Below are 24825 nucleotides of genomic sequence, written 5' to 3' on the forward strand. Positions count from 1 at the left end.
GTAATTTGCGCCCCCCCTAACCCCTAACCTGCGAGTTGCCGCTGGCGTTGCCGCCTAAAGGACGCCGCTTGCCCGGAGGAGGAGGGGGGCAGAGAGGCGAGGAAAATGCAACGGCCCAGCCGCTGCAGCAGCAGCGGCGGAGGCGGGGCTGTGAGAAGGGGCTGCCTGGCGCGTCCTCCGCGGCGAGCGCTGAGAGCCGCTGCCTGCCGGGCGCCTTCAGCCGGGCGCCGCGAGACATGGGGCTCTGCTACAGCCTGCGCCCGAGGCTCTTCGGCGACTCCGGAGGCAGCGAGCGCGCCCCCCCAGATGTTGCGCCCAGTGCGGCTTGCACCCCTTGCACCCCCCATGCTACGCCACTGATCCCTTGGAACACCCTCCCACCAGATGTCAAAGAGAAGAACAACTACCAGACTTTTAGAAGACATCTGAAGGCAGCCCTGTTTAGGGGAGCTTTTGAATGTTTAACAGACTATTGTATTTTAGTATTTTATTGGAAGCTGCCCAGAGTCCCAGCCAGATGGGCGGGATATAAATAATAAATTATTATTATTGTTATTATTCAGATGGTGTAGCTTTTTCTAGGCTGGAGAAAGGAAAATGCTTCACCTGTTTGATTTCTGCTTGGTGTACTGTTTTTTTTTTAAAGGAGCAAGAGTCCTTGTTGCTGCAGGCAATGGAAAGAGCAGATGGTTTTAATTTTTGGATGATCACCAAGGGTCATTATGAACTTTCCCCAATATTTTTGAGGAATGCTTATCTGTGCACAGCAGTTACTATTGTTGTTGCCATTTAACAGGTGGTGACACTGAGACTTGATGAGAGCAATGCTGTGATTCCCAACCAACTTACTCGGGAGTAAGCTCCCTTGGGCACTAGGGGAACATTTCCTCCCAAGTAAACCTATATAGGGTTGTTCTGTTACCAGTTCACCCAATACTTGCCAATAACAGAAGTGGGTGCTGTTCAGTGGTACATCTGCTCAAACTCACCTTTACCTGCCTCTCCCCACCCCCCACCCCACTCAGAGAATCAACAAAATGCTCTTACTTAGACATTTCAATTTATATTGTAGAACCACAATTGTATTGCCTTGGGATTTGATCGAACCTCGGCTTTCCAGATAATACAGATTTCATCACTTTCTACGCTCAGCCATGTTCCTTTGCAAAGTTTAGTTTAAGTTGCTCTGGCTTAAAATGTGTTAATTGAGGTATTTATTTTTTTAAAAAATAACCCCCCCCCCCCGAGGAAGGGTATTAGTTTACAGTGGTAGCTCAGGTCAAGTACGTACTTAATTCGTTCCGGAGGTCTGTTCTTAACCTGAAACTGTTCTTAACCTGAAACACCATTTTAGCTAATGGGGCCTCCTGCTGCTGCCGCGCTGCTGGAGCACAATTTCTGTTCTCATCCTGAAGCAAAGTTCTTAACCCGAGGTAATATTTCTGGGTTAGCGGAGTCTGTAACCTGAAGCGTATGTAACCTGAATAGTATGTAACCCGAGGTACCACTGTAAATCGGAGGTAGTCTATGTGGGGTCCTCCAGATGTTGTTGGACTTCCCAATTCCCATTCGTCCCAGCCAGCTTGGTTAATGGGGAGGACTGATGAGATCTGAACAACATCTGGAGTACCACAGGTTAGCCAGCCTAACCTGGATAGTGCATAGTGCTCAGAGCTGCAACCAATTAAACAGAGTATTGGGCTAGATGAATACAGAGACAGTGTGGAGTTAGTGGTTAGAGTTTCTGCCCAGTACCTGGGAGTCCAGGGTTCAAATCTCCCCACTTGGCCATGAAGCTCACTGGGTGACCTTGAGCCAGTCACTGACTCACGGCCTAACCCACCTCGCAGGGTTGCTGTAGATTAATTGGGGAGGGGAGAACTTCGAGTGCCACTTTGAGCTTGTTGGAGAAAGAGCTGGGATATGAAAGCAACACCATAAAATAATAAATGCATTTTGACAGTCTACTCCCAGCCTTTGCCAAGCTGGTGCATCTGGAAGACACCAGGAGAATGAGAGCTAATCTACTCCATTTGCAAAAAAGAGAAGACATCCCAGGTAGTTTTAATAATCTTTTCTTGCTCTCGTTGCAAGCCAGCAAAGGAATTTTAAGTGTAGGAGGCAGCCAGCATTTCTCCCTGTGCGCTGAACACTTTAGTGCCAAGCAGCAGTTCGGTAGGTGAAGCATTTTTCTTACGTTTTCCCCTGGCCCGCATGGGAAAAGCTCTACCAGTTGAGTATCTGTGCAGCTGTTAAAAGACTCAGAACACATGCGTGCAGAAAGTAATTGCCGCTCTGTGCAATGGGACCTGTTCACTAGAGCAGAGGTGCAGGGCTTTGGGACTGGGGTCCAAATGTGGCCCTCCAGGGCTTTCTGTCTGGCCCCTGGAAATCTTCCCAGGCTGCACGCCTCTCACTTGCCCTGCTTTGCAGACTCCGAGTGTTTTTGCCTGGCTGGAATATGCCCTTGAACTCTGATAATAGTTCCTGATTGCTTGGATAGAGGACAGAGGCTGTTTGTGTGTGTGAACTACTGTACAAAGGCAAAATTCACATGGATTGCTCTGTTCACTTTTGCCCCTAGCTCTACCCACCACTGTCACATGGCCCTCAGAAGATGGTGCAGAAGGGAATGTGGCCCTTAAGCTGAAAAAGCATCCCTCACCCCACCTGAGAAAGTTCCACAGTCATGAGGCAGTCATGTTAGTCTCTTGTAGCAAAGTCAACCACTTAATGTTGTGGCCTCTTAAAGACAAATTTAGAAGCTTTTATGGGCTGCAGTAGAACTCTGACAGAAGTGAACTGTAGTCCACAAAAGCTTCCGCTGTAGTAAAGTTATTAGTCTTTAAACATGCCACCAGACTCCTTGAATTGGTTTTCATTTTTGTGTGTGTCTTCTGCAACATGCCATCTATGTAGCAATAGTGGTGGATTTCTGTTGGACCATCCGCACATCAATTCACTCGGTTGTTCTGGAAGGCTTCCCCGATGTTACTGCATTGTTGCTGTGTAGCGGGGCAATCTTGCAGCATGGGACGCGGGTGGCGCTGTGGTCTAAACCACCGAGCCTCTTGGGCTTGCTGATCACAAGGTCGGCAGTTCGAATCCAAGTGACGGGGTGAGCTCCCGTTGCTCAGTCCCAGCTCCTGTCAACCTAGAAGTTCAAAAGCATACCACCCCGAGTAGATAAATAGGTACACCTGCAGCAGGAAGGTAAATTATGTTTCTGTGCACTCTGGCCATTTAGTCATGCTGGCCACATGACCCAGAAAAGCTGTCTGCAGACAAATGCCGGCTCCCTTGGCTTCAAAGTGGAGATGAGCGTGATACCCCATAGTCAAATTTGACAGGACTTAACCGTCCAGGGGGGCTTTACCTTTTTTTACCTACAGTGTAACAAAAGAGCAACACTCTCTGCCCATCCCCCAAACAACCCTGAATGTTTGTGCTATGAGAAGTTGCAGGATTTCATCAGGAAGCTACAGGACATCTGCCCCAGAACTCTTGCAGGCTGAAACAGTATTGGAAGTGGGATTGTGTATAACTGCCCTGATACCATCGTGAGCTCAAATCATCACAAATGCAGAATAAAATGGATTTCGTTGTCCCCGAGAGGGGGCAATGACAATAAAGATATTATTATATTATTCTGGAAAGGCCTTCAGTTGTCCCACCCCCACCCCGAGGAAGTGTGTGTTTTAAGGCTGCCATCTTAAGAGCTCAACTAGGAGAAAGTTGTTCACGCTGCTCAGTTGAAAGGATTGCTCATTTTTTACGAGCACAGTATTTGCCTCCTGTCTTCCTCTCCTCGCAATTAAAGCTTATAGCTCTGGCATTCAGCATACGACTGTGTGAATCTTTGGAAAGTTTCCTTACAAGCTTGAGCTCTGGCCAAGAGCGGCATTCTCGACTCAGTGAAACCGTTGTTTTCCTTTGTAAACCGAACCAGGATTGAACAACATAGTAAATCCAGACCATCTTCTCCATATGTTGTTTGCCCTGTGATGGGATATGTGTGTTAGGCGTTGGGGTTGAGGGCGGGGGGACAGGATCATGTCATCGATGCGCTTTGAAAGACTCTACCATGATGACATTTTCCCTATTTCTGGAAAACTCGTTAAGTTTATAAGCTGAGCAGCTTGAGGCAGGGATAACCTAGGCTGGTTGAGTGCAAATGCGTTTTGAGAAAGCCGTTGTTGTAGCCTGAATTACAACCCAGTCAAACCCCAGAAGGCTTGGATTCAAGTGGATTTATTGCCCTTTGGATTGGCTCACCACAAATCTCCACTGGCCTTTGTCAACCTGGTGCCCTCCAGATGTTTTGCACTACATCTGGAGGTTTATCAGATTGGCTGGGGTTGATGGGAGTTGTAGTCTAAAACATCTGGAGCACACCTGGCTGGCAAAGGCTGGTCTGAGTATTCTAGTCCACTGTAGGGAGAAGATAAATTGGGTGCTGTAGGATGATTTGCTGTGGAAGGTTTCCCTGTTGCCTAACAACAGCAGCAACAAAACATACCTGCCTTTCTGCCTAAACACCCTTACCTGGCCCATTGAACTCAATGGGACTTCTGGTTAGACATCCATAGACTGTGCAGTTGGAATCCCTGATATATGGAAATTTGGATTTGTACTCTTTGGTCAACTGTGTGTGTGGCTCAAGAAAGGGAGGGGTGGTGTGGTTCAATTAAAGGAGCTGGGAGAGCAGATAATGGCAGACGGTCTTCTCTCTCTTGGGGTCTTGGAGAGCTGCTGCTACTCAGAATGGATAATATTGGCTCAATGGGCCAGTGGTCTAACTTGAAGCGAATGCTGTGTGTTCCATTAAGGAGCCGTAGCTCATGGTAACAGCATCTGCTTTGCATGCAGGAGGTCCCGGTTCAATCCCCGGCATCTCCAGGTAATTCTGGGGAAGACACCTGCCTCAGACCCTGGCAGTCAGCAAAGATAATACTGCATGGATGCTCTGGCTCAGTACAAAGGCAGTTTGCATGTTTGGGTCCTCAGTGATCCAATTGCCAAATGGATGCGCTCAATCAAATGTTTGATGTGCTCAGAATGGGAGTACAGTGGTACCTCTGGTTACGTACTTAATTCATTCTGGAGGTCCGTTCTTAACCTGAAACTGTTCTTAACCTGAAGCACCACTTAGCTAATGGGGCCTCCTGCTACTGCCGCGCCACCGGAGCACGATTTCTGTTCTCATCCTGAAGCAAAGTTCTTAACCTGAAGCACTATTTCTGGGTTAGCGGAGTCTGTAACCTGAAGCGTATGTAACCTGAAGCATATGTAACCCAAGGTACCACTGTAAAAGCACTCTCTGTACTCTCAGGAACACCTTTTTGTCCTTAGGTTTGTTTTTGTTTTTTGTTTTAAAGGAAGCAAAGCTCTGCTCTATTTTGGATATACTTAAAAGGGTTATATCCAATGCTGGACCTACTTGGAATGAGCCCTTTGAAATTAATGGACACGACAACTTTAGATCCATTAATGTCGACAGGTCTGCTCTGAGTAGGGCTAGCGTTGGCTGTGACCCAAAGCCTTTCAACTTCACCTGCCAAAAGCTCTGAAAGCAAAAGTTGGCAGATCTGCAGCCCAGCCCAGGACAGCGTTTATCTCTGCACGTCCCGGTAAAGTAGAGACAGGTGGGGAGGATTCCCCCCTCCCCACACACATAGGTTTTATCCTGAGGCTCCCTTGCAGCCTTTAATCTAGCCCTGTTAGCTTAACTCATCATCACTGACTGGAGCACTTCTTTTGATGAGCTCTTGATTTAGCTTAGCACATCCTGCCTCTCCATTCCAGCTTCCCTGGAGACAATAGATTTCACTCTCAGGACACGGTTTTAGCTGAATAAAGAACAAAATTAGCCTGGCTGTAAACAAACATTTCTGTTTGGGGGTTATGGAATCCCGGAGAGCCAAACGTGACTTGTGCAATGTCCGTAGGATCGGCGTTTCCTCACCTAGAGTGGCTGATATGCTGGTGTAGTAGTTAGAGCCACAGTGGGGGACTTTCTTGGATCCCGAGGGCCACATTCCCTAGTGGACAACAAGGGCGGGACACACACGTCAGTGGCTGGCAGGGCCAGAGGCAAAGCGACTCTTAACTTTGCAGTTTTCCAGCCAGCAAAAAGCAGGCGGGAAATAGGAACAAGGAGAGAGTGGGCAGTCTTTATTTATTTTATTTTTTTAAAATTTTTTTATTAGTTTTACAAAATTTTTAAACACAATACAAACATGTAAAAAGACATACAAACACGTATAGTTTCATAACCTTTTTTTTCATAAACCTTGTTTCTCCGACTTCCCCATACCTCTCCTTTTCTGCATCCCAATGTCCAAAGAATTTTTAGCAACTCTAAATATTTCTGTCAAGTCTCTGTCCTTTTAGTCTTTCCTTCAGTCTAATCTTATATCGCTTGTAACCCTTTCTTACTCAAAACCTCGACATTCTAGCATTCATCAAGTTTGTAATGGTCCTTAAGGTAGATTTTAAATTTCTTCCATTCTTCTTCCGCCGTCTCCTTTCCCTGATCGCGGATTCTGCCAGTCATCTCAGCTAGTGTCATATAATCCATCACTTTCATCTGCCATTCTTCCAGGGTGGGTAGATCTTGTGTTTTCCAATACTTTGCGATGAGAATTCTTGCTGCTGTTGTGGCATACATAAAGAAAGTTCTGTCTTTCTTTGACACCAATTGGCCGACAATGCCCAAGAGAAAGGCCTCTGGTTTCTTAGGGAAAGTGCATTTAAGTACCTTTTTCATTTCATTATATATCATTTCCCAGAAAGCCTTAATCTTCGGGCACGTCCACCAAAGGTGATAGAAAGTACCTTCAGTTTCTTTACATTTCCAACACTTATTATCAGGCAAGTGGTAAATTTTTGCTAGCTTGACTGGGGTCATGTACCACCTGTAAATCATTTTCATAATGTTTTCCTTTAAGGCATTACATGCCGTAAATTTAATACCGGTGTTCCACAACCATTCCCAGTCAGCAAACATAATGTTATGACCAATGTCCTGTGCCCACTTAATCATAGCTGATTTGACTGTTTCATCTTGTGTATTCCATTTCAGCAGCAAATTATACATTCTTGACAAATTCTTAGTATTGGGTTCTAACAGTTCAGTCTCTAATTTCGATTTTTCCACCTGGAAGCCAATTTTCCTGTCCTGTTTATAAACCTCCATTATTTGGAAATATTGGAGCCAGTCTTGTACTTTAGATTTCAATTTCTCATGACTTTGTAATTTCAATTTATCTCCATCCTGTTCCAAAATTTCCCAATACTTTGGCCATCCGACCTCCATATTGAGTTTCTTCAGTGCCTTAGCCTCCAAGGGTGACAACCATCTAGGGGTTTTGTTTTCCAACAAATCTTTGTATCTTATCCAAACATTAAACAATGCTTTTCTAACAATATGATTTTTAAAGGCCCTATGCACCTTGATTTTATCATACCATAAATATGCATGCCAACCAAATGCATTATTAAAACCTTCCAGGTCCAAAATGTCTGTGTTCTCGAGGAGCATCCACTCTTTCAGCCAGCAAAACGCTGCTGCTTCATAGTACAATTTTAAATCCGGCAGGGCAAATCCCCCTCTTTCTTTAGCATCTGTCAGTATTTTAAATTTAATTCTGGGCTTTTTGCCCTGCCAGACAAATTTCGAAATGTCTTTCTGCCACCTCTTGAAAGAGAGTGGGCAGTCTTTATATTGAGAGGCAGGGGGTGGGGGGTGGAACCTGGGTCGAATCCAGCATTAGTAAGAGCAGATGCACCGAAATGAATGGGAGCAACTAACATAGGACCATTCAGGAGGAATTGTTGTTGTTTAGTCGTTTAGTCGTGTCTGACTCTTCGTGATCCCATGGACCAGAGCACACCAGGCACGCCTGTCTTCCACTGCTTCCGCAGTTTGGTCAAACTTATGCTGGTAGCTTCGAGAACACTGTCTAACCATCTCGTCCTCTGTCGTCCCCTTCTCCTTGTGCCCTCCATCTTTCCCAGCATCAGGGTCTTTTCCAGGGGGTCTTCTCTTCTCATGAGGTGGCCAAAGTATTGGAGCCTCAGCTTCAGGATCTGTCCTTCCAGTGAGCACTCAGGGCTGATTTCCTTAAGAATGGAGAGGTTTGATCTTCTTGCAGTCCATGGGACTCTCAAGAGTCTCCTCCAGCACCATAATTCAAAAGCATCAATTCTTCGGCAATCAGCCTTCTTTATGGTCCAGCTCTCACTTCCATACATCACTATTGGGAAAACCATAGCTTTAACTATATGGACCTTTTACAGATAGGTAGCCGTGTTGGCTGCCAATCTCCAATTCCCACCACCCTTCTGAGTAATACCCCTCCCCACCTTCTCACTATATAGAAGGATCTGGCAACTTCTGTTTCAGTGTATCTGAAGAAGTGTGCATGCACACGAAAGCTTATACCAAGAACTAACTTAGTTGGTCTTTAAGGTGCTACAGGAAGGAATTTTTTTATTTTGTATATGGACCTTTGTCAGCAAGGTGCTGTCTCTGCTTTTTAAGATGCTGTCTTGGTTTGTGATTGCTTTCCTCCCAAGAAGCAGGAGTCTTTTAATTTTGTGACTGCTGCCACCATCTGCAGTGATCATGGAACCTAAGAAAGTAAAATCTCTCACTGCCTCCATTTCTTCCCCTTCTATTTGCCAGGAGGTGATGGGACCAGTGGCCATGATCTTCGTTTTTTTGATGTTGAGCTTCAGACCATATTTTGTGCTCTCCTCTTTCATCCTCATTAAAAGGTTCTTTAATTCCTCCTCACTTTCTTCCATCATGGTTGTGTCATCTGCATTTGTGAAGTTGTTGATATTTCTTCTGACAATCTTACCACCTGGAGCAGGAACCGTCAAGCCACTCCAGTATCCCTGCCAAGAAAACTCCATGGACAAAGACAACAGGAGGAATTAGGTGGATACAACAAATTATTTTCAGATAGGACTGATATTGGATCCATTTCCATCCCTCAATTTTACTTGCATTGTGTTTTCTTGCATTATTCTGCTAGCTAATTCTAAGAAATGATGCGTTCCTGAAAGGTTATTCTCTCCCCCGACCCAAAATGGTGTGAGTGTGGTAGTGGTGGGGAGGGATTCATATCCTAATCACTAAGCGATCCATATCCTCTGTGTGCCAATCCCTAAATTATTTTGAAAGAAGGCAGCTGTGATGCCTACCTTGAAAAGAGGGGGTGCACAACCTGTTTTCAGCCAGAGGGTTGCATTCTTTCCTGAGGGGCAGATGCCAGAGGGAATCGTAGCGGGAGCGATACATGTAAATTTTGCCTTTCTGAGGTAGGCTAGTTCCTACACACACCTTTTGGCATCATCTGTCCAGGCAAGAGGAAAGCATGGCCAAAGATCAAGGACGTATTCCAACCGGGCAAAAGCAATCAAGGGGAGCGAGTTAGAGGTGTGGCCCAGGGAGAGGAAGCATAGTCTGAGGGCCGGTGAAAAAAAGCCTAGAGGACCAGGTTTGTCCCCTGTGCCTGAAAAGAAAGTCCCACTGTTCAGCCGCACAAAGAAATAACATCTTTCTTTTCCCTCCAGGCCAAACGTCTGTGCAGAGCGACAACTCGCAATGGTCAGTCACCGACAGCCACGTATCAGCTCCTTCTCTCGGTTGGTTAAAGTGTGGAATCCAAGTTGTCGAGGGCATCCATGGTGCTTGGGCTATGAACGGAGGTACGTACCATCACTGCGCTGGGTCTCCCATATTTGTTTGGTTGCTCTTTCCATTTGCTACGTTGCCCGCATCTTGAAAGCTTGGTGGAGCAACCTCTCCACCCCGGACCATAATGGGATGTGTTCTGGGTTGGTTACGTTCAGAGTGGAACCGTTGAAGTTAATAGACACGACTAACTTAGGCCCACTGACTTCAGCGAGTAGGACTTAGTTGGGGGTGCGTACAGCCGTCAAAGTGAATGAGCCTATTGCAGTCATGCTCACTGATTTCATAGGGCTGTCTCTGAGGCTGCACCCACACCTTCAATTAAAGCACTATTATACCAGTGGTTTAATAGCTTCCCCTAAGGAATTCTGGCAGCTGCAGTTTGTTAAGGGTGCTGAGCAGTGCTTTTTTTCTTTCCCTAGAAAAAAGAGGTGCCAGAACACACCATGAATGTCTTCCTTGTTCTCTTTTAATGGCAATGGTGCCCACCTAAGAGGTGCCGGAACTGAGTTCCCGCTGGAAAAAAAGCCCAGGCACTGAGAATTGTTAGGAGATCCCTATTTCCCTTACAGAGCTACAATTCCCAGAGTTTTGGGGGAAGATTGATGGTTAAATCACTCTGGGAATTGTAGCTCTGTGAGAGAAAGAGGGGTCTTCTAACAACCCACAGGACTCTTAAACTACAGCTTCCAGATTATTATTTTTTGGGAGGGAAGACGTCCTTAAACTGGTGTCATACTGTGTTAAATGTATGGTGCAGATGTGGCCTGAGTAGGACTAACCTTGGACACAACACAGTATAAATATATGAAGCTGCTTACAGCTGGGCTGGCTAACCTTTGTGCCTGCAGATGTTTTGGGACCACAACTCCCATCTTCATCCCTGACCATTGGCCATGCAGGCTGGGGCTGATGGGAGCTGGAGTTCAGCAACATCTGGAGGGGCTCCCCACCCCTGCTGTACACAAAAATCAAACCATTGGTCCATCTAGTTCTGGATTATTTAATTTTACCTCTTGGGCAGCAAGATGAATAATGCAGTTTTGGACAGCAGATGAACTGCAGTGGAATGGAGACAGTGCTGCATGCAACAAATACAGAAACAGAAAATGATGGCTTCTTGCATCTCTACTCAGAGTAGATTCATGTCTATCAGTTTCAGTGGGTTCACTTTAAAGAGGACTAACGTTGGGTGCAACCCTGTGTCCCTGAAAGAAATGAAGACAGCTCCTTCCTTCCTTTCTTTTTTTAAGAAATTCCTGTCTTGTATTTAAGGAATCCCTTGCAGCCTGTAATTGTCAGCAATTACCTTGCTGATGGAGAGCTGTCCACCAGTAAGGCTGAACTTACTGATTTATTTCTTCTTTTGGTCTCAAAGTCTGTGTCTTTGTCTGGTGCAGAGAGGACACTTTGAAATGTGAGGGGCTTTGTCTGCTGCTGCTGCTACAGCACTTCAAAGGCTCAGAATCCTCCGTCTTGCAAATGTTCGACTCGCTCTCATACGATGAATCTCCCTCCATCCCCTCTTTTTAACATTGTAAATCAGGAAGCATAAACACAATCTCTCTTCTCTTCTCCGTGAGACTCTAGCTGCTCTCTTCCTGGCTTGAAAAACATGCACGTTTTTGGCACGCAAAGTCAGAGGGGTTTGTGCTTACTGTCAAGTCAGAGCACGGCAACTCGGTAAAGTGGTTGTAAATCCCAGGTTATACCATTGCTGTGTATATTATTTTGCAAGAGTTACATAAGCAAATAGGCAGGGGTCTTGCCCCCCAGACAGAGGCTGTGCTATCAATATTTTAACTGTGTTTGTGTGGCTGAAACATTACCCCCCCATTTTGTCCTGGAAATTTGGGGGTGGGGGGAGCTCACTGCCCATCTCAACAGTTCCTTCTCGGCCACTTTTTCTCCCTCCTGGAAGCCCATGGGAGAATCCTGGCATCTCCAGTGGGGTTTGCCTGAAACCCTGGAGAGCCAGTCACTGCTGGCAATACTGAGCTAGTTATGGACCAATGGACTGGCTCGGTATAGCAAAGGGCTATAATTTGGTGGTAGGGCATCTACTTCGCATGCAGAAGGGTCCCATATTCAACCCAGGGAATGTTCTGTGCGTGAAATCCTGGAGAGCCGCTGCAGGTCAATGTAGATGATCAGCAGTGGTCGGGGCCCATTGAGACTGGTAGGGTGGCCGGCAGGGAGCCCAACAGTAGGTGGCACCAGAGCCAGTTAATTCCAGTTTTAACCCCTATCCTTCTCCCTGCTGAGTTCTACAAGGGGCAACTCTGACATGAGGGAGGAAGTGGAAGCTGAGAGATTGTGCAGAGTCTTGGACTAAGAGAAGAAGGCAGGCTGGTAGGGGCTGACTAAGAGCAGTATGAGGTTGGTGCCCCGTTTGCCAAAATGGACCAACTTCCACTGTGCTGAACTAGATGGACTTATGGTCTGATGGTATAAGGCAACTCAAGAGCTGGCTCAGTTACAATCTCAGGGTTGTGGATTCGAGCCCCACGTTGGGTAAAAGATTACTGTATTGCTGGGGGTTGGACTAGATGACCCTCATGGTCCCTTTCAGCACTGGCGGAGGAACAAGGGGCGGGGGGAGTGCACCGCCCTGGCACCATTGAGGAGGGGGTTACCATCGCAGCCGCCCCCTGGGACTCGCACCACACCCCCCCATAGCGCCAGGCACCATGCCTCCACAGGTTGCCGCCATGCCCACAGAACAGACGACACCACGCTCCTGGGCGGCATGCCACACCCCCAGGATGCTTGCCACGCCCCCGGGATGCGCGCCAGCCACGCCCCCACCTGCTCTCCATCCCCAGTGCCGAAGAATGCAGCTTCGCCACTGCCTTCCAGCTCAACAATTCTGTGAACTTCCCTGTGTTATTACTGATCTTGAGTTGGGCTAGATTTCAGCTGAACATCAGGAGGCTATAGTTTCTTTTTAGTGCAAGTTTTTAATAAGATATATAAGCTTAAATATATGTTCCAACTAGCATATCTCTATATCTGAAGTTGTCTTCAGATAGCTCTGTTATCTGAGGCAGCACCTACGGGTGAAGACCTTTTCATTTCTTTATCCTTCCCTATTGCTGATAACACACCAGAACCACAACAGCTTTTGAAAATATTAATCAACAAGCATGTATTTCACTTGCATTACCCATGTTAATCAACCTTAAAATAATAGTTGGCTGATCTACCAGTTAAAGCAGTCAGAGTTTGCAGCTGGGTTCATGATAATCCTTCAGAGCTCACTAGAACCAAAAGAGCATTTAAAAACACTAATAAACAAGTGTGAGTGTTACGAATCAGCAGGTATAACTGTGACTTGCTGCCCCCTGTTAATCAACCTAAAATATTAGTTGGCTGATCTACCAGTTCAACCAGTCAAAGGTTGCAGCCCATCTATCCATAATCCTTGGGAGTGAAAGCTTATAGCTCCGCCGTGTATGGTTCATATCATGCAAAGTATGTTTCCTGGCCTCTGTGTTGGCTTCTGGAGCTGTTTCAATTGGCCAACACTGGACTGTGGAAGCAGATGAATCGGGAGCTTGGCTGCAGCATTGCGGATTTCCTTGATGGGACCAGGGAGGCACGGCAGCTGCTCCACTTTTTTTTTTGTTATAAGCAGTTGTGTGACGAAGATTGGACAACAGGGGAACTTAGCCATGGGCATGGCCCAAGCAGGGGTTGCAAAATGGCAGGCAAAGGGCACGCACCACATTGGCAGTTCTGGAAGAAGTCAAACATTATTTAATGTTTAAATTTTTGGCAGGCAACTATCACGACCGATTTTGCCTTGTCATTCCAGGAGGACGCAGTTATGTAACTTTAGACCAAATGTGGGGAGCTTCAGGTCCAGGGGCCAAATGTGCCCCTCCAGACCCCTCTGTCGTAAAATTATAGGAAGGCACCCAACAGAGGGCCACCCAGTCTTCAATGAAATGAGCTAGGATAGTTCTTAGCATTTTGAGAGAGCTGGACTTCCTTAGATGCCAGATGATCACAGTACAGTGGTACCTCGGGTTAAGTACTTAATTCGTTCCGGAGGTCTGTTCTTAACCTGAAACTGTTCTTAACCTGAAGCACCACTTTAGCTAATGGGGCCTCCTGCTGCTGCTGCGCCGCCGCCACTCAATTTCTGTTCTTATCCTGAAGCAAAGTTCTTAACCCGAGGTACTATTTCTGGGTTAGCGGAGTCTGTAACCTGAAGCGTATGTAACCTGAGGTACCACTGTAGTCTTTAACATTAGCAAAAACAATAAAATTATTAATAGCCCTTTCTCTGATGTGCATCAAATTTATGAATGAAGCCCAATACAGTGTTCAAAACATACCCATTAAATATATATACAGTGGTACCTCGGGTTACAGACACTTCAGGCTAAAGACGCTTCAGGTTGCAGACTCTGCTAACCCAGAAATAGTACCTCGGGTTAAGAACTTTGCTTCAGGATGAGAACAGAAATCTCACAGCAGCAGCGGGAGGCCCCATTAGCTAAAGTGGTGCTTCAGGTTAAGAACAGTTTCAGGTTAAGAACGGACCTCCAGAACGAATTAAGTTCTTAACCCGAGGTACCACTGTATACGGAGAGGGAGAAAGGGGGGGGAGAGGTTTCTTTCAGCCTTACTAGGAGACAAAATGGATTGACTTTGGGACTCTTTGCTGCTGAGCGACAGAAGATGGGGGCAGAGGCGGAGCTAGCTGCTCGGGCAGCCAGAGCGGCGCACATGTCGTGCACCCAGGGGGTGGGGCGAGCCGCCCAGGGGGCTGATCTGCGCAGCAATCGGCACCCAGGGAGGCAATCAGTGCCCATTGGGGGCAATCGGCGTGGTGATCAGTGCCCAAGGGGGCAGCGTAGTGATCCGCCATGGGGGGATTTTGTCACCCCCCTTAAGGATGACACCTGGGGCGGGCCGCCTCCACTGCCCCCCTTCCTATGCCGCTGGATGGGGGAGCTGCTCAGGGCTAGGGGGAGCTGGGGGTCTCTTGCCCCAAGGCCCTCAAAACTTGTATCTGACCCTGGGTCAAAAGACGAAGGTCTGAAAAAAGTCTGCCTGTAGCCAAAGGGCTCAAGCTGGCCTGAATGGCTTTTAAGGAACTGTGTGCACCCACATTCTCTCCCTCTCCCTCTCTTTCCTGTGAGCAACACATATCTGGAAGGTAGAATTCTTGACCTCCTCCATCCTGGAGCAACGGTGGGCTCTGGAGACGAGAGCAGCATTTTCTGCCAAGCCCAGAGCAAGACGGCCAGAGTGGTTCCACCTGCCCTTCCTCTCCCCCCTCCTCTGGGTCCTGTTAAGTATGGCTATTTTTCTCCAGCTTAGTTCTCAATGCAATAAGGAGCCATATTAATTTTTATTGGGCCAGCCAACATGAGCTTTTATTGGCATCCCTCTTTGAAACTGCATTGCCTGATAGTTCTCCTCCTTGCGGGGAATCCTTCTTAGGTGGATTCTTCTGCCAACTGGCCGCTCCCACACTGTGCCTCTAGCTGTACTACTCGGGTCAGAAACCAAACCTGTCAGATTGCAGCAGGGCACCTTGGCCTTCCTGTTGCATGTTGGGTGCTGCCATATGCAAAGTCTAACCAAAGTTCCAGCTGGAGAAGAGAAGCCTGAGAGGTGATCCGATAGCTGTCGTCAAATATCTGAAGGGCCGTGGCATGGAAGATGGAGGGTTACAAAACTTGGGTTCTTCCTCCTCTCTCTTCTGAGCCGGTGGCAAGAGTCCATGGGGTTCCAGACCCACCCGCCTCCTGGGTCTCTGTATCTTTGGAAGACTGAGACACAGTGGAGACTTTCATAGCCATAAGAAATACGGTTTATTTGCCTATTTACACCTTCAGTCTGCATGGAGGGGGTCCAGATCTTACAGCGTGGCCATATCAAGAGGGGGTTGTCCCCCACAGCAGTGCAGGCAGCCTTCAGCCAACCTGCCCAAGATGGACCCCAGTCTTTCTTCTGCCGCCTTCTTCCCAGAACCCCGTGCTCCAAAGCTCTCTTTTTCCTGTCACCTCAAACACACACCCCATCACCTGGGCTATATCTGTCTCCCCAGCCCCAAAGGATTCCTCTCTTAGGGACCATCAACCCCTTTTTGCCAGGGATTCCTTGCATGGCACAGTTCTGCAGCTTGTACTTTTCATCCATATCCCAACAAATCAAAATCCTAACATTTATCCATTTCTAGGATTTGGGAGGGCGGGTTCCCTCCCAAATCCAGTGTGGTGTAGTGGTTAAGAGTGGCAGACTCGTAATCTGGTGAACTGGGTTCGATTCCCCGCTTCTCCACATGCAGCTGCTGGGTGACCTTGGGCCAGTCACACTTCTCTGAAGTCTCTCAGCCCCACTCACCTCACAGAGTGTTTGTTGTGGGGGAGGAAGGGAAAGGAGAATGTTAACTGCTTTGAGACTCCTTCAGGGAGTGTAAGGCGGGATATCAAATCCAAATGCTGCTGCTGCTGCTGCTGCTGCTGCTGCTGCTGCTTCTTCTTCTTCTTCGTCTTCTTCGTCGTCTTCGTCGTCTTCGTCTTCTTCGTCTTTCTTCTTCTTTCTTCTTCTTCTTCTTCTTCTTCTTCTTCTTCTTCTTCTTCTTCTTCTTCGTCTTCTTCGTCTTCTTCGTCTTCTTCGTCTTCTTCGTCTTCTTCGTCTTCTTCGTCTTTCTTCTTCTTTTTCTTCTTCTTCTTCTTCTTCTTCTTCTTCTTCTTCTTCTTCTTCTTCTTCTTCTTCCATGACATGGAGCAAACTTGTTTTCTGATGCTCCAAAGGGTAGGATCCAAATCAATTCACGTTGCAAAAAAGGAGGTTCTGACTAAATATTAGGAAGAATTATCTGATGGGAAAAGCCATCTGTCAGGGATTCTTCAGCTGTGATTCCTGAATCGCAGCCAGTTGGACTAGATGACCCTTGGGATTAGCCAAATTCATGGAGGGCAAGGCTATCAATGATGACTAGCTATGCTGGCTATGTTCTACCTCCACTGTTAGATGGAGTATGACTTTGAATACTAGGTCCTGATAATTCCAAGTGGGGATATGTGCTGTAGTGCCCAAGTCCTGCTTGCAGGCTTCCCAGGGGCATTTGGTTGGGCCCTGTAATAACAGGAGGCTGGGCTAGAAGGGCCACTGGCCTGATCCAGCAAAGGTCTTGTTAGGTCCTCCTACCTCCTGTGCGTAAGCAGCTTGGGAAGAAGTCTCTTGTCACTTAGGAGAGTTTCTCGAAGCCAAAATAATTTCTCCTGGTTCTAAACAACCCGCACACCCCTCTTGATGCGAACTGTTAACCGTGGAGGGAATGTAACAATGAGTTTTCATTCATTTTTTTCGAACCTCGGCATGCTTTCCTTGCAAGCCATCTGCTCCATCACTTATATTAAACCAGCGGATTTTTTAAAAAGACGATTGCGTGACGTTGAAAGCAATATCTGTTTTGAGCACAATGGAGAAGGGAGTCTTTTTGGCAGCACGCAACCCAGTTGGGCTTTTTGCCAGTTTGCGAGCTGTTTTGCTATCTAATGACTGGATATTGCTTTCCCAGACACATCTGGGCCCTGATTGCTTTCTCCATGCTTGGCTGAAACGGGTAAAATATTTTCGTGTTTTCCACCACCCCGTTTTATTTCTCTTTTCCTCCTTGCAAAACTAGACTGGAAATGTTGTACATTTGGATGAAGCTGGGTTATGCCTTAAGGCTTGTTCCCCATGCTAGCCCTGCTCAGAGTAGACCTTTTGAAGTTAATGGACGTGGATAACTTGGGCTCCTTAATTTCATTGAGTCTACTTTGAGTGGAACAGAGTTGGATACAACCCTGATCATTTGCCCTGCATTGCAAGGGGTTGGGCTGGGTCACCCTTGGCGCAACAGTTGTACCAATCTATGCTTTTATGATTCGGTTTCTTTGTGAATTAAATGCACTAAGTAACCGGGATTTGTCTGGACACTTAAAAAAGAAAATAATTTTAATGGATACACCTGGCATTTATTGCTGTGCAGGAAAGTGTGTGTGAGTACAACGCTCGAATATATTCAGTCATTCTGTGGGCTTTTACAGTTAGTTGTGTTTCATCTCTTGCCAATGGGATGTGTTGAAAACATATGTTAAAACCACCACAATGGTCAAACAGTGAAGTTAGACTAACTCAACTGGAGTCTTAACTATATGTGACGTTAAAGTATTTTTTTCACCTGTATTTTTGGTTGCTTACAGACTTCCACTGGGGGTTTTTTTTGGGTGGGAGTCAATCACATACTGAGAAATTCTAGTTGCACAGTGAAAGTTGATCCTGGTAAGGCTCCTGTCTGAAAACCTGGAGATCCGCTGCCAGTCGGTGTAGACATTATTGGCCCAGATGAACCTTTGGTCTGATAAGGCAGATTCCTATGTTGCTTCCTATTTACAATGGCTTGATTGCTCTGGGTTGCAGCCAATGTTAGAGCGGACCCACTGAAATTAATAAACAGAGCTAATTTACCTCCATTAAAGTTCAACAGGTCTACTCAGAGTAGGACGAACACTGGACGCAACTTTCTGCATCTGATTTCTGCTGAATTATGCGGCTGTAGCCTCCAGCTGCAGTAACATTTAACGCTGCTTGTTTTGATGTTTTCTTTTCTCAGGATGGTGTATTACATGGACAACAGGCAGCTCTACAGCATGCAGTACCAGACGGTGTACAGGTGCTGCCCAGGATGGTCTCAGTTTGGAGAGGACGCAGGCTGCCTTTATCGTAAGTGGGCCCTCCTTCATCCTGCCATGTTTTGCCATCTGGGATAGCTCAGTCGGTAGAGCATGGGACTCTTAACCTCAGGGTTGTGGGTTTGAGCCCCATGTTGGGCAAAATACTTCCTGCACTGCAGGTGGGTTGGACCAGACCAGGGACGTCTTAAGCATATCCGGCGCTGTGGTGCAAAGATCCCTCTGGCGCCCTCCCTGTTTCCCAGAGTTGATGACCTTTTTTAGGGAGGACGGTACTGCCGGTGACGCGTCCAGCTTTGCGGGGCTGGAGGAGGCGGGCAGCGGCTGGAAGGCAACTCCTCCGGCAGGGAAGAGGCAGAAGCTGGACGTGGTGGCTCCCGGCTCAGCTGACTGCTTTGTGCTGCGGTGGCCATGGCTGACGGAGGCTTTGGACGCGGTGCGGCACTGCTTTGGCGTGGCATGGCGGAGGTGGCGAGCTGATTCTAGGAGGTGCCACATCCAGCCTCTGCCTCTTCCCTGACGCCCTCCAGAATTTGGCGCCCTGGTTCCCTGCACCACTAGCCTCTATGGATAAGATGCCCCTGGACCAGATGACCTTGTGGTCCCTTCCAACTCTACAGTTCTATGATGAGTCTCTTTAATTGCACATACAGAAACTCAGAGAGATACATGCATATGCTCGTGATTTAGGCCTTGTCTTTTGATGATATCCAAGGTGGCTTACAACAGGTATGAGCTGTTCCTGCACGTGGGCAAGTGTTTGTGTGTACATTTGTTGATTTGCACATCTCGGCAACCCAGGCGTGCAGAGTGCACCCTCGTAGGACGGTATAGGTGAGCAACCGTAATGTTTGCGCATGCAGATTGTGCGGTGTGCGAACACCCCTGCTGGCCCAGTGCAAAACATGTCGTGCTTCTTAACAATAGGGTAGGAAATACAAATTCTCTCTGTGTGTGGCAGAGCAGAGGGACCAAACATTTGCTGAATCTCTGAGCTGTTGTATGCGCTCAAAGGAACACAGAGCAAATGAATGGGAGGTGGTGATAGTGTGGAGGACCAAAGAGGTCTTCTCAGAGAGGGTGGGAGCCTTATGAGGGCATCTTTCCCAGATGGAAGCAGACACTGTACTGTATATAAGCTTCTTCCCTGGCCATACAAGCTAGGAAGCTCTGGCCTGGGGTCCAAATGTGATCCTCGTAAGTCTCTCTTAGGTCACATCCTCTCTCCACAGGCCACACCCCTTGGCAGCCATATTTTGCACCCTCCTCAAGTGTTTTTGCCTGGCTGGAGTGCATCTTTGAACTCCACTAATGCTTCTTGCTTGTCAGGATGTAGAATAGAGCGGAATGTGCTTTGGTGTGATGTGCTGTAGAAACAGGGCGGCTGTACAAACATAAAATTTGCATTCATTGCTTTGCCTACTCTTGCCTCTGGCTCTGCTGCTATGTGGCCCTGGAAAGGTTGCTCAGAAGGGATGAAGGTTTTGGGCTGAAAAAGATCCCCTACTCACCTCCTAGGATGAACAGTACTCTTTCTACCCCCCCACTCCACTCCCCCCCAACCCCCCCCCCCTGGAATTTTGGTCACAGGCAGCATGGATATCATTGTGCAAGTCTCTGTTTTGGTTCCAGCATCGAGGAGACAACCTCAGAAAAATTACCAGCTTGCATAACCTGACTTCTATACCATCTGTCTTCCTCATTTGTGTGTATGTGTGTGTGTGTGTGGGGGGGGACAACTAAATGGAGGTATTTCAAGTCCTGATCTGTAACCTCTGAAACAACTTGAAATGAAACTTTTTTAAAAACAAGAATTTCATCTATGAAAAGATAGAATAAAGAAAGAAAGAGAAAGAAAGTGAGAATAAAAAAGAAAAAATACTATTACATTTGCATGCATTAATATTGCTGTTGTTTAGTCGTTTAGTCGTGTCCGACTCTTCATGACCCCATGGACCAGAGCACGCCAGGCACTCCTATCTTCTACTGCCTCCTGCATTAATACACAGATGTGCATATTCTTATTATCCTAATACACATATAATTGTCAGTAACCTAATATATTCTTTGTAAACTCATTCCATATATCGCTGCATTTATCCAAAGTCTGCATCTATAAGTTGTCTGTTCGTATGTTGCCAATGTTGTCACGTTGTCAAGCCATTGATTAAGGGGGAATCATATCGCTATTCTTCCAGTTCATTAGTACTATGAAACTTGGCGAAGGTGATCTTATGGCTTGAGTGGCATGTGCCCTCCCCAGGGTTGCCCAGAAGACTGAAAGAAGTTCTCCACTCTTGGCCTAAAGGGGTGTGGGGAGAAGAAGAATCAACTCTATTCCAGTTTGCAAAGACATTGTGATCTGGTGGTGATGCTTATTCCTACATAGGACCTCAAAAGTAGGGTTTTTTGTTTGTTTGTTTGCTCCCCACAAGTGTGTAGCAAAGCAAGAGAAATATTCTGAAGAATCTTGTCTTTGTTTTCTACCCTTTCCATTGTTCTTGGTTGGTTCTTACTTCTTCTTAGCATGGAAGGTGTTCTACGTTTACATCATTGAAATGCTAGTTGGCTCGAGGTCTGTCCCTATTTAAAGCAAAGACCTGTACTGAGGATAATAAACTCTGGACTGTTTTCGATATCCATCCTCCTCATTTTTCAGAATGTTTGTAAAAATGATCAGGCCGCCGGGAGTTGCCTGATACGCCTTTGCACTCTGCTAGTGCGATGCGTTCTGGAGTTTTTCCTAATAGCTTGGGCTGCAGAAGGTAAATTGGGAATCACTCTATGTACACTGATTAATTGTGTGGGGAAAGGAGCCAGGCATTGTTGCTCATGGCTGGATAAGACCGCAGGCCCATTACAGTCCAGCATTCCATTCCCAAAGTCTAGAGAGATGCAGTGGTGGTGACGATTATTATGAATTTGGCGAGTCTGTCTAGATGAAACCCTGGATTTCTTTCCCCAACTCGCAATCTTGTATCTCTGAGGGCGGAATGCATACGCGCAAGCTTTGCCAACCCAGGTTCCTTTGTCAAGGCAATGGCTTTGGCTGGCCAGCTAAGTACCACAATTTAAAAGTCCAAAAGGTTGCCATAGAAGCAAATGGGTGGGGCTTTCCCTACCCCCTCAATAGCCAGAGCAGTGTGTGAGAGTTGGCCGGATGCTGAAGACTGGAGGGAGCGAGGCAGGTCTTCCACTGTTCTGGATTTTGGAAACCTGGTGTTATGTATGTACTGAAGTTCTCACCCTGGGCCTGCAGGGGGATACTGTAGATAGTTTTCACTCAGATCCACATATGCAAATAAGGGATTGAAAGTGACGTTCAGTGATTGGATAGTTACAGAAAATGGTTACTGTTGTGTTCTAGTGGAGCTCTATATAAGCAGGCTGGCTGAACCCTTCAGTTCAGTTCTGTTCTGGCCTGTGAATAAACAAGAGCTGTTTGAAGAATCGCTGTGTCGTCTGATATGTTCACCCACAACTTAACACCTAACCGGGAAGCAGCCTCTGTTGGAGTGTTAATGCTGTGAGCCCCTCCCTCCCAGGTTATGTTTATGCATAGATAAAACTATATATTCTAATTCCGGGCCCAGAAATTGGCTGTACCAGCCAACACTGGTGGACGGCACCCCTAGCATTATAAAACCATGTTGAAGATAAACAAAACATTGCACAGGAATTAAAGCAGGATTGCTTTGTTTTATTGTGTATTTTTAAATTGCAAGAAAGGAGATTCCAACTCAACATCAGGAAGGACTTTCTGACATGGAGATCTGGCTGACTGTGGAATAGACTACCTCAGAAGGTGTTGGGAGTCTCCTACACTGGTGGGTTTTTAAACTGTGGTCAGCTGCGATTCTTGCATTGCAGGGGTTTGGTCTAGATAGCCCTTGGGGTCCCTCCCAATGCTACAATTCTCTGATTCACGATGGATGTTTTATAGTTCAGTCAGTGGTTGTGTAACTAGGTTAATACTGCTTAGAAACCTGTCTTGCAGTCTACACATTAATAAACAGTGAATTTGTAACAACAACCACCATAATACTTAACTCAAGATGTGACCAGTTTGTCTGCTGTGGGAGGATGATGAAGAAAGTGAAAAATAAAATAAATAACAAGAAGAAGAAGAATTCAAAGGAAACTTTGGAGAGGGAGCAGATAATGGCCTTATCTGAACTCGGCAAAAAGAAGAAGAAGAAAAAAGTACACCCAAATTGGCAATCGGCCAATTAGCTCAACTCAGGAGGGAAAAGAACTTTCATAAAGGTTTCCTGCAGAGGAAGTGAATAATTCCATTCAGGAAAGCAGAAGTCCAGTATAGGAAAGAGAGACGCCTAGAGCAGCATCTTAGCTTGCCATTTGAACTGCTGGCATGGAGAAGGGAGAAGGAAATCTCTCATTTGTAGCTGGAAAGGGGCAAGAGAGATAATGGGGGCAGACACAAAGAGGAAGAGCGTCTGTGCAGAAGAAAAATGATAATAATAGTCTGTGTCTGTTTATGAACTGGTGTGTAATTTGTCGGAGGAACCCAAAGTTAGGAATGTTTGTGTTTTTGCTTTTTTTTTTTTAACTGCCTGCTAACTGGAGCGGCCTTAAAAGCTAATGAGCTTCTGCGTTTGCCGGTCTTTGTGTTGTTGCCAGCTAGCAATTGTCACGAGTTTTTGTATGGCTGAAGTTGGAGCAACAACTGGCATGCTGTGGAGAAAGGGGAGAGGGGAAACACCCACCTACCCACCCACCCACCCACACCACTACAACCCAGGAACCATCCAGTGAAGCTCTGAAGATGTCGACCCACCAGCTGTGAAAAAGGCAAATTCCATGCTAGCGATCATTAGGAAGAGAATTGAAAATGAAACTGCTCATATCATAATGCCATTGTACAAATCTATGCTGTGACCACGTTTGCAATACAATAAGCCTACATGTAATGCGTTTAACTTGTGTGCATTCAGCTTACATGCAGGGCAATTTTTTTAAAAAATGTATTCCAGGGAAAATGTCTTTGGCATTGCAAACCGCCATTGAGCCCAGTGGGTCTTGACTATACTCGATTTTGGCTTTAGGCATGATCCTTGGAACATAATGTAAGTCACGGGCTTACTGTACTGGGTATGGTTCTGGTTGCCTGAAGGAGCGTCTCCACCCCCATCATTCTGCCCGGACCCTGAGGTCCAGCGCCAAGGGCCTTCTGGCGGTTCCCTCATTGCGAGAAGCAAAGCTACAGGGAACCAGGCAGAGGGCCTTCTCGGTAGTGGCGCCCGCCCTGTGGAACGCCCTTCCAGCAGATGTCAAAGCGATAAACAACTACCTGACATTCAGAAGACATCTTAAGGCAGCCCTGTTCAGGGAAGTTTTTAACGTGTGATATTTTACTGTATTTTTGGTTTTTATGGAAGCCGCCCAGAGTGGCTGGGGAGGCCCAGCCAGATGGGCGGGGTATAAATAATAAATTATTATTATTATTATTATAAAAAGGAGCTGGAGAAGGTTTAGCAAATGGGTAATAATAACAGTCAAGGGGATGGTGCGCCTCCCCTATGGGAAAAAGTTGCAGTGTTTGGGGCTTTTTCGTTTAGGTAAAAAGGGAGTTAAAGATGACATGATAGAAACTAATAAACATACATTCTTCCACCATGCTATGTATCTATACACATGTGTGCACACATGCACTACCGTGCTTGAAATAAACTATTTCAGTTTCATGAAGCTCATTGAATTAGTTCAAGAATCTCTGAACTACACTTGAAAGTAGTTTCTGCAAGTGCCAGGTGAACTGACTATGAATTAAGTTCATTTTCAGGTAAAACTTTTTTTTTTAAAAAATTACTTTATCTTCAAGTTTATTCTCTGACATGCCCCCCCCCCCAAACCCTTAAAGCCTAGATATCATAAATATTTGAGGAGGGGTTATAAATTAAACCATTCAGATTCCAGTATGTATATATATATGTGTGTGTGTGTGTGTGTTGATGTTTACTTAAGTATACAGTGGTACCTCGGGTTACAGACGCTTCAGGTTACAGTCTCCGCTAACCAAGAAATAGTACCTCGGGTTAAGAACTTTGCTTCAGGATGAGAACAGAAATTGTGAGGCGGCAGCAGGAGGCCCCATTAGCTAAGGTGGTACCTCAGGTTAAGAACAGTTTCAGGTTAAGAACGGACCTCCAGAACGAATTAAGTTCTTAACCCGAGGTGCCACTGTATTTTGTAGTTTGGCAAAGCTTGTAACATTCTGAACGCTGTTTCTTTGGGTTTTTTTGAGGATCATTTAGATGAACTTGAATTGAGCTGTGAACTGAACTTGTTCACAAATTTTCTATGAAAAAGGGGGATGAATGTGAAATGGAATTAGTTTCTTTTAAGGCGTATTCATCTAGAACTAGTTTCTTTTGAAAATGAACTTTCCAAGCT

The 24825-nt window shown here is 46.3% G+C and overlaps 1 protein-coding gene across 4 annotated transcripts in view; it reads left to right on the top strand.

Moving 5' to 3' along the window:
- Positions 1–24825, top strand: part of MEGF6 (multiple EGF like domains 6) — a 218193-nt gene that overhangs the window by 6572 nt on the left and 186796 nt on the right. For all 4 annotated transcript variants that reach the window (XM_081201364.1, XM_081201363.1, XM_081201366.1 and 1 more), the window contains exons 2-3: positions 9586–9720; positions 18333–18442. In XM_081201364.1, the coding sequence (XP_081057490.1) occupies positions 9586–9720; positions 18333–18442 (245 nt within the window). The remainder of the gene's footprint in view (positions 1–9585; positions 9721–18332; positions 18443–24825) is intronic.

The sequence above is a fragment of the Podarcis bocagei genome, assembly GCF_964188305.1.
Source record: "Podarcis bocagei genome assembly, chromosome: 7".
Lineage (NCBI taxonomy): Eukaryota > Metazoa > Chordata > Lepidosauria > Squamata > Lacertidae > Podarcis > Podarcis bocagei.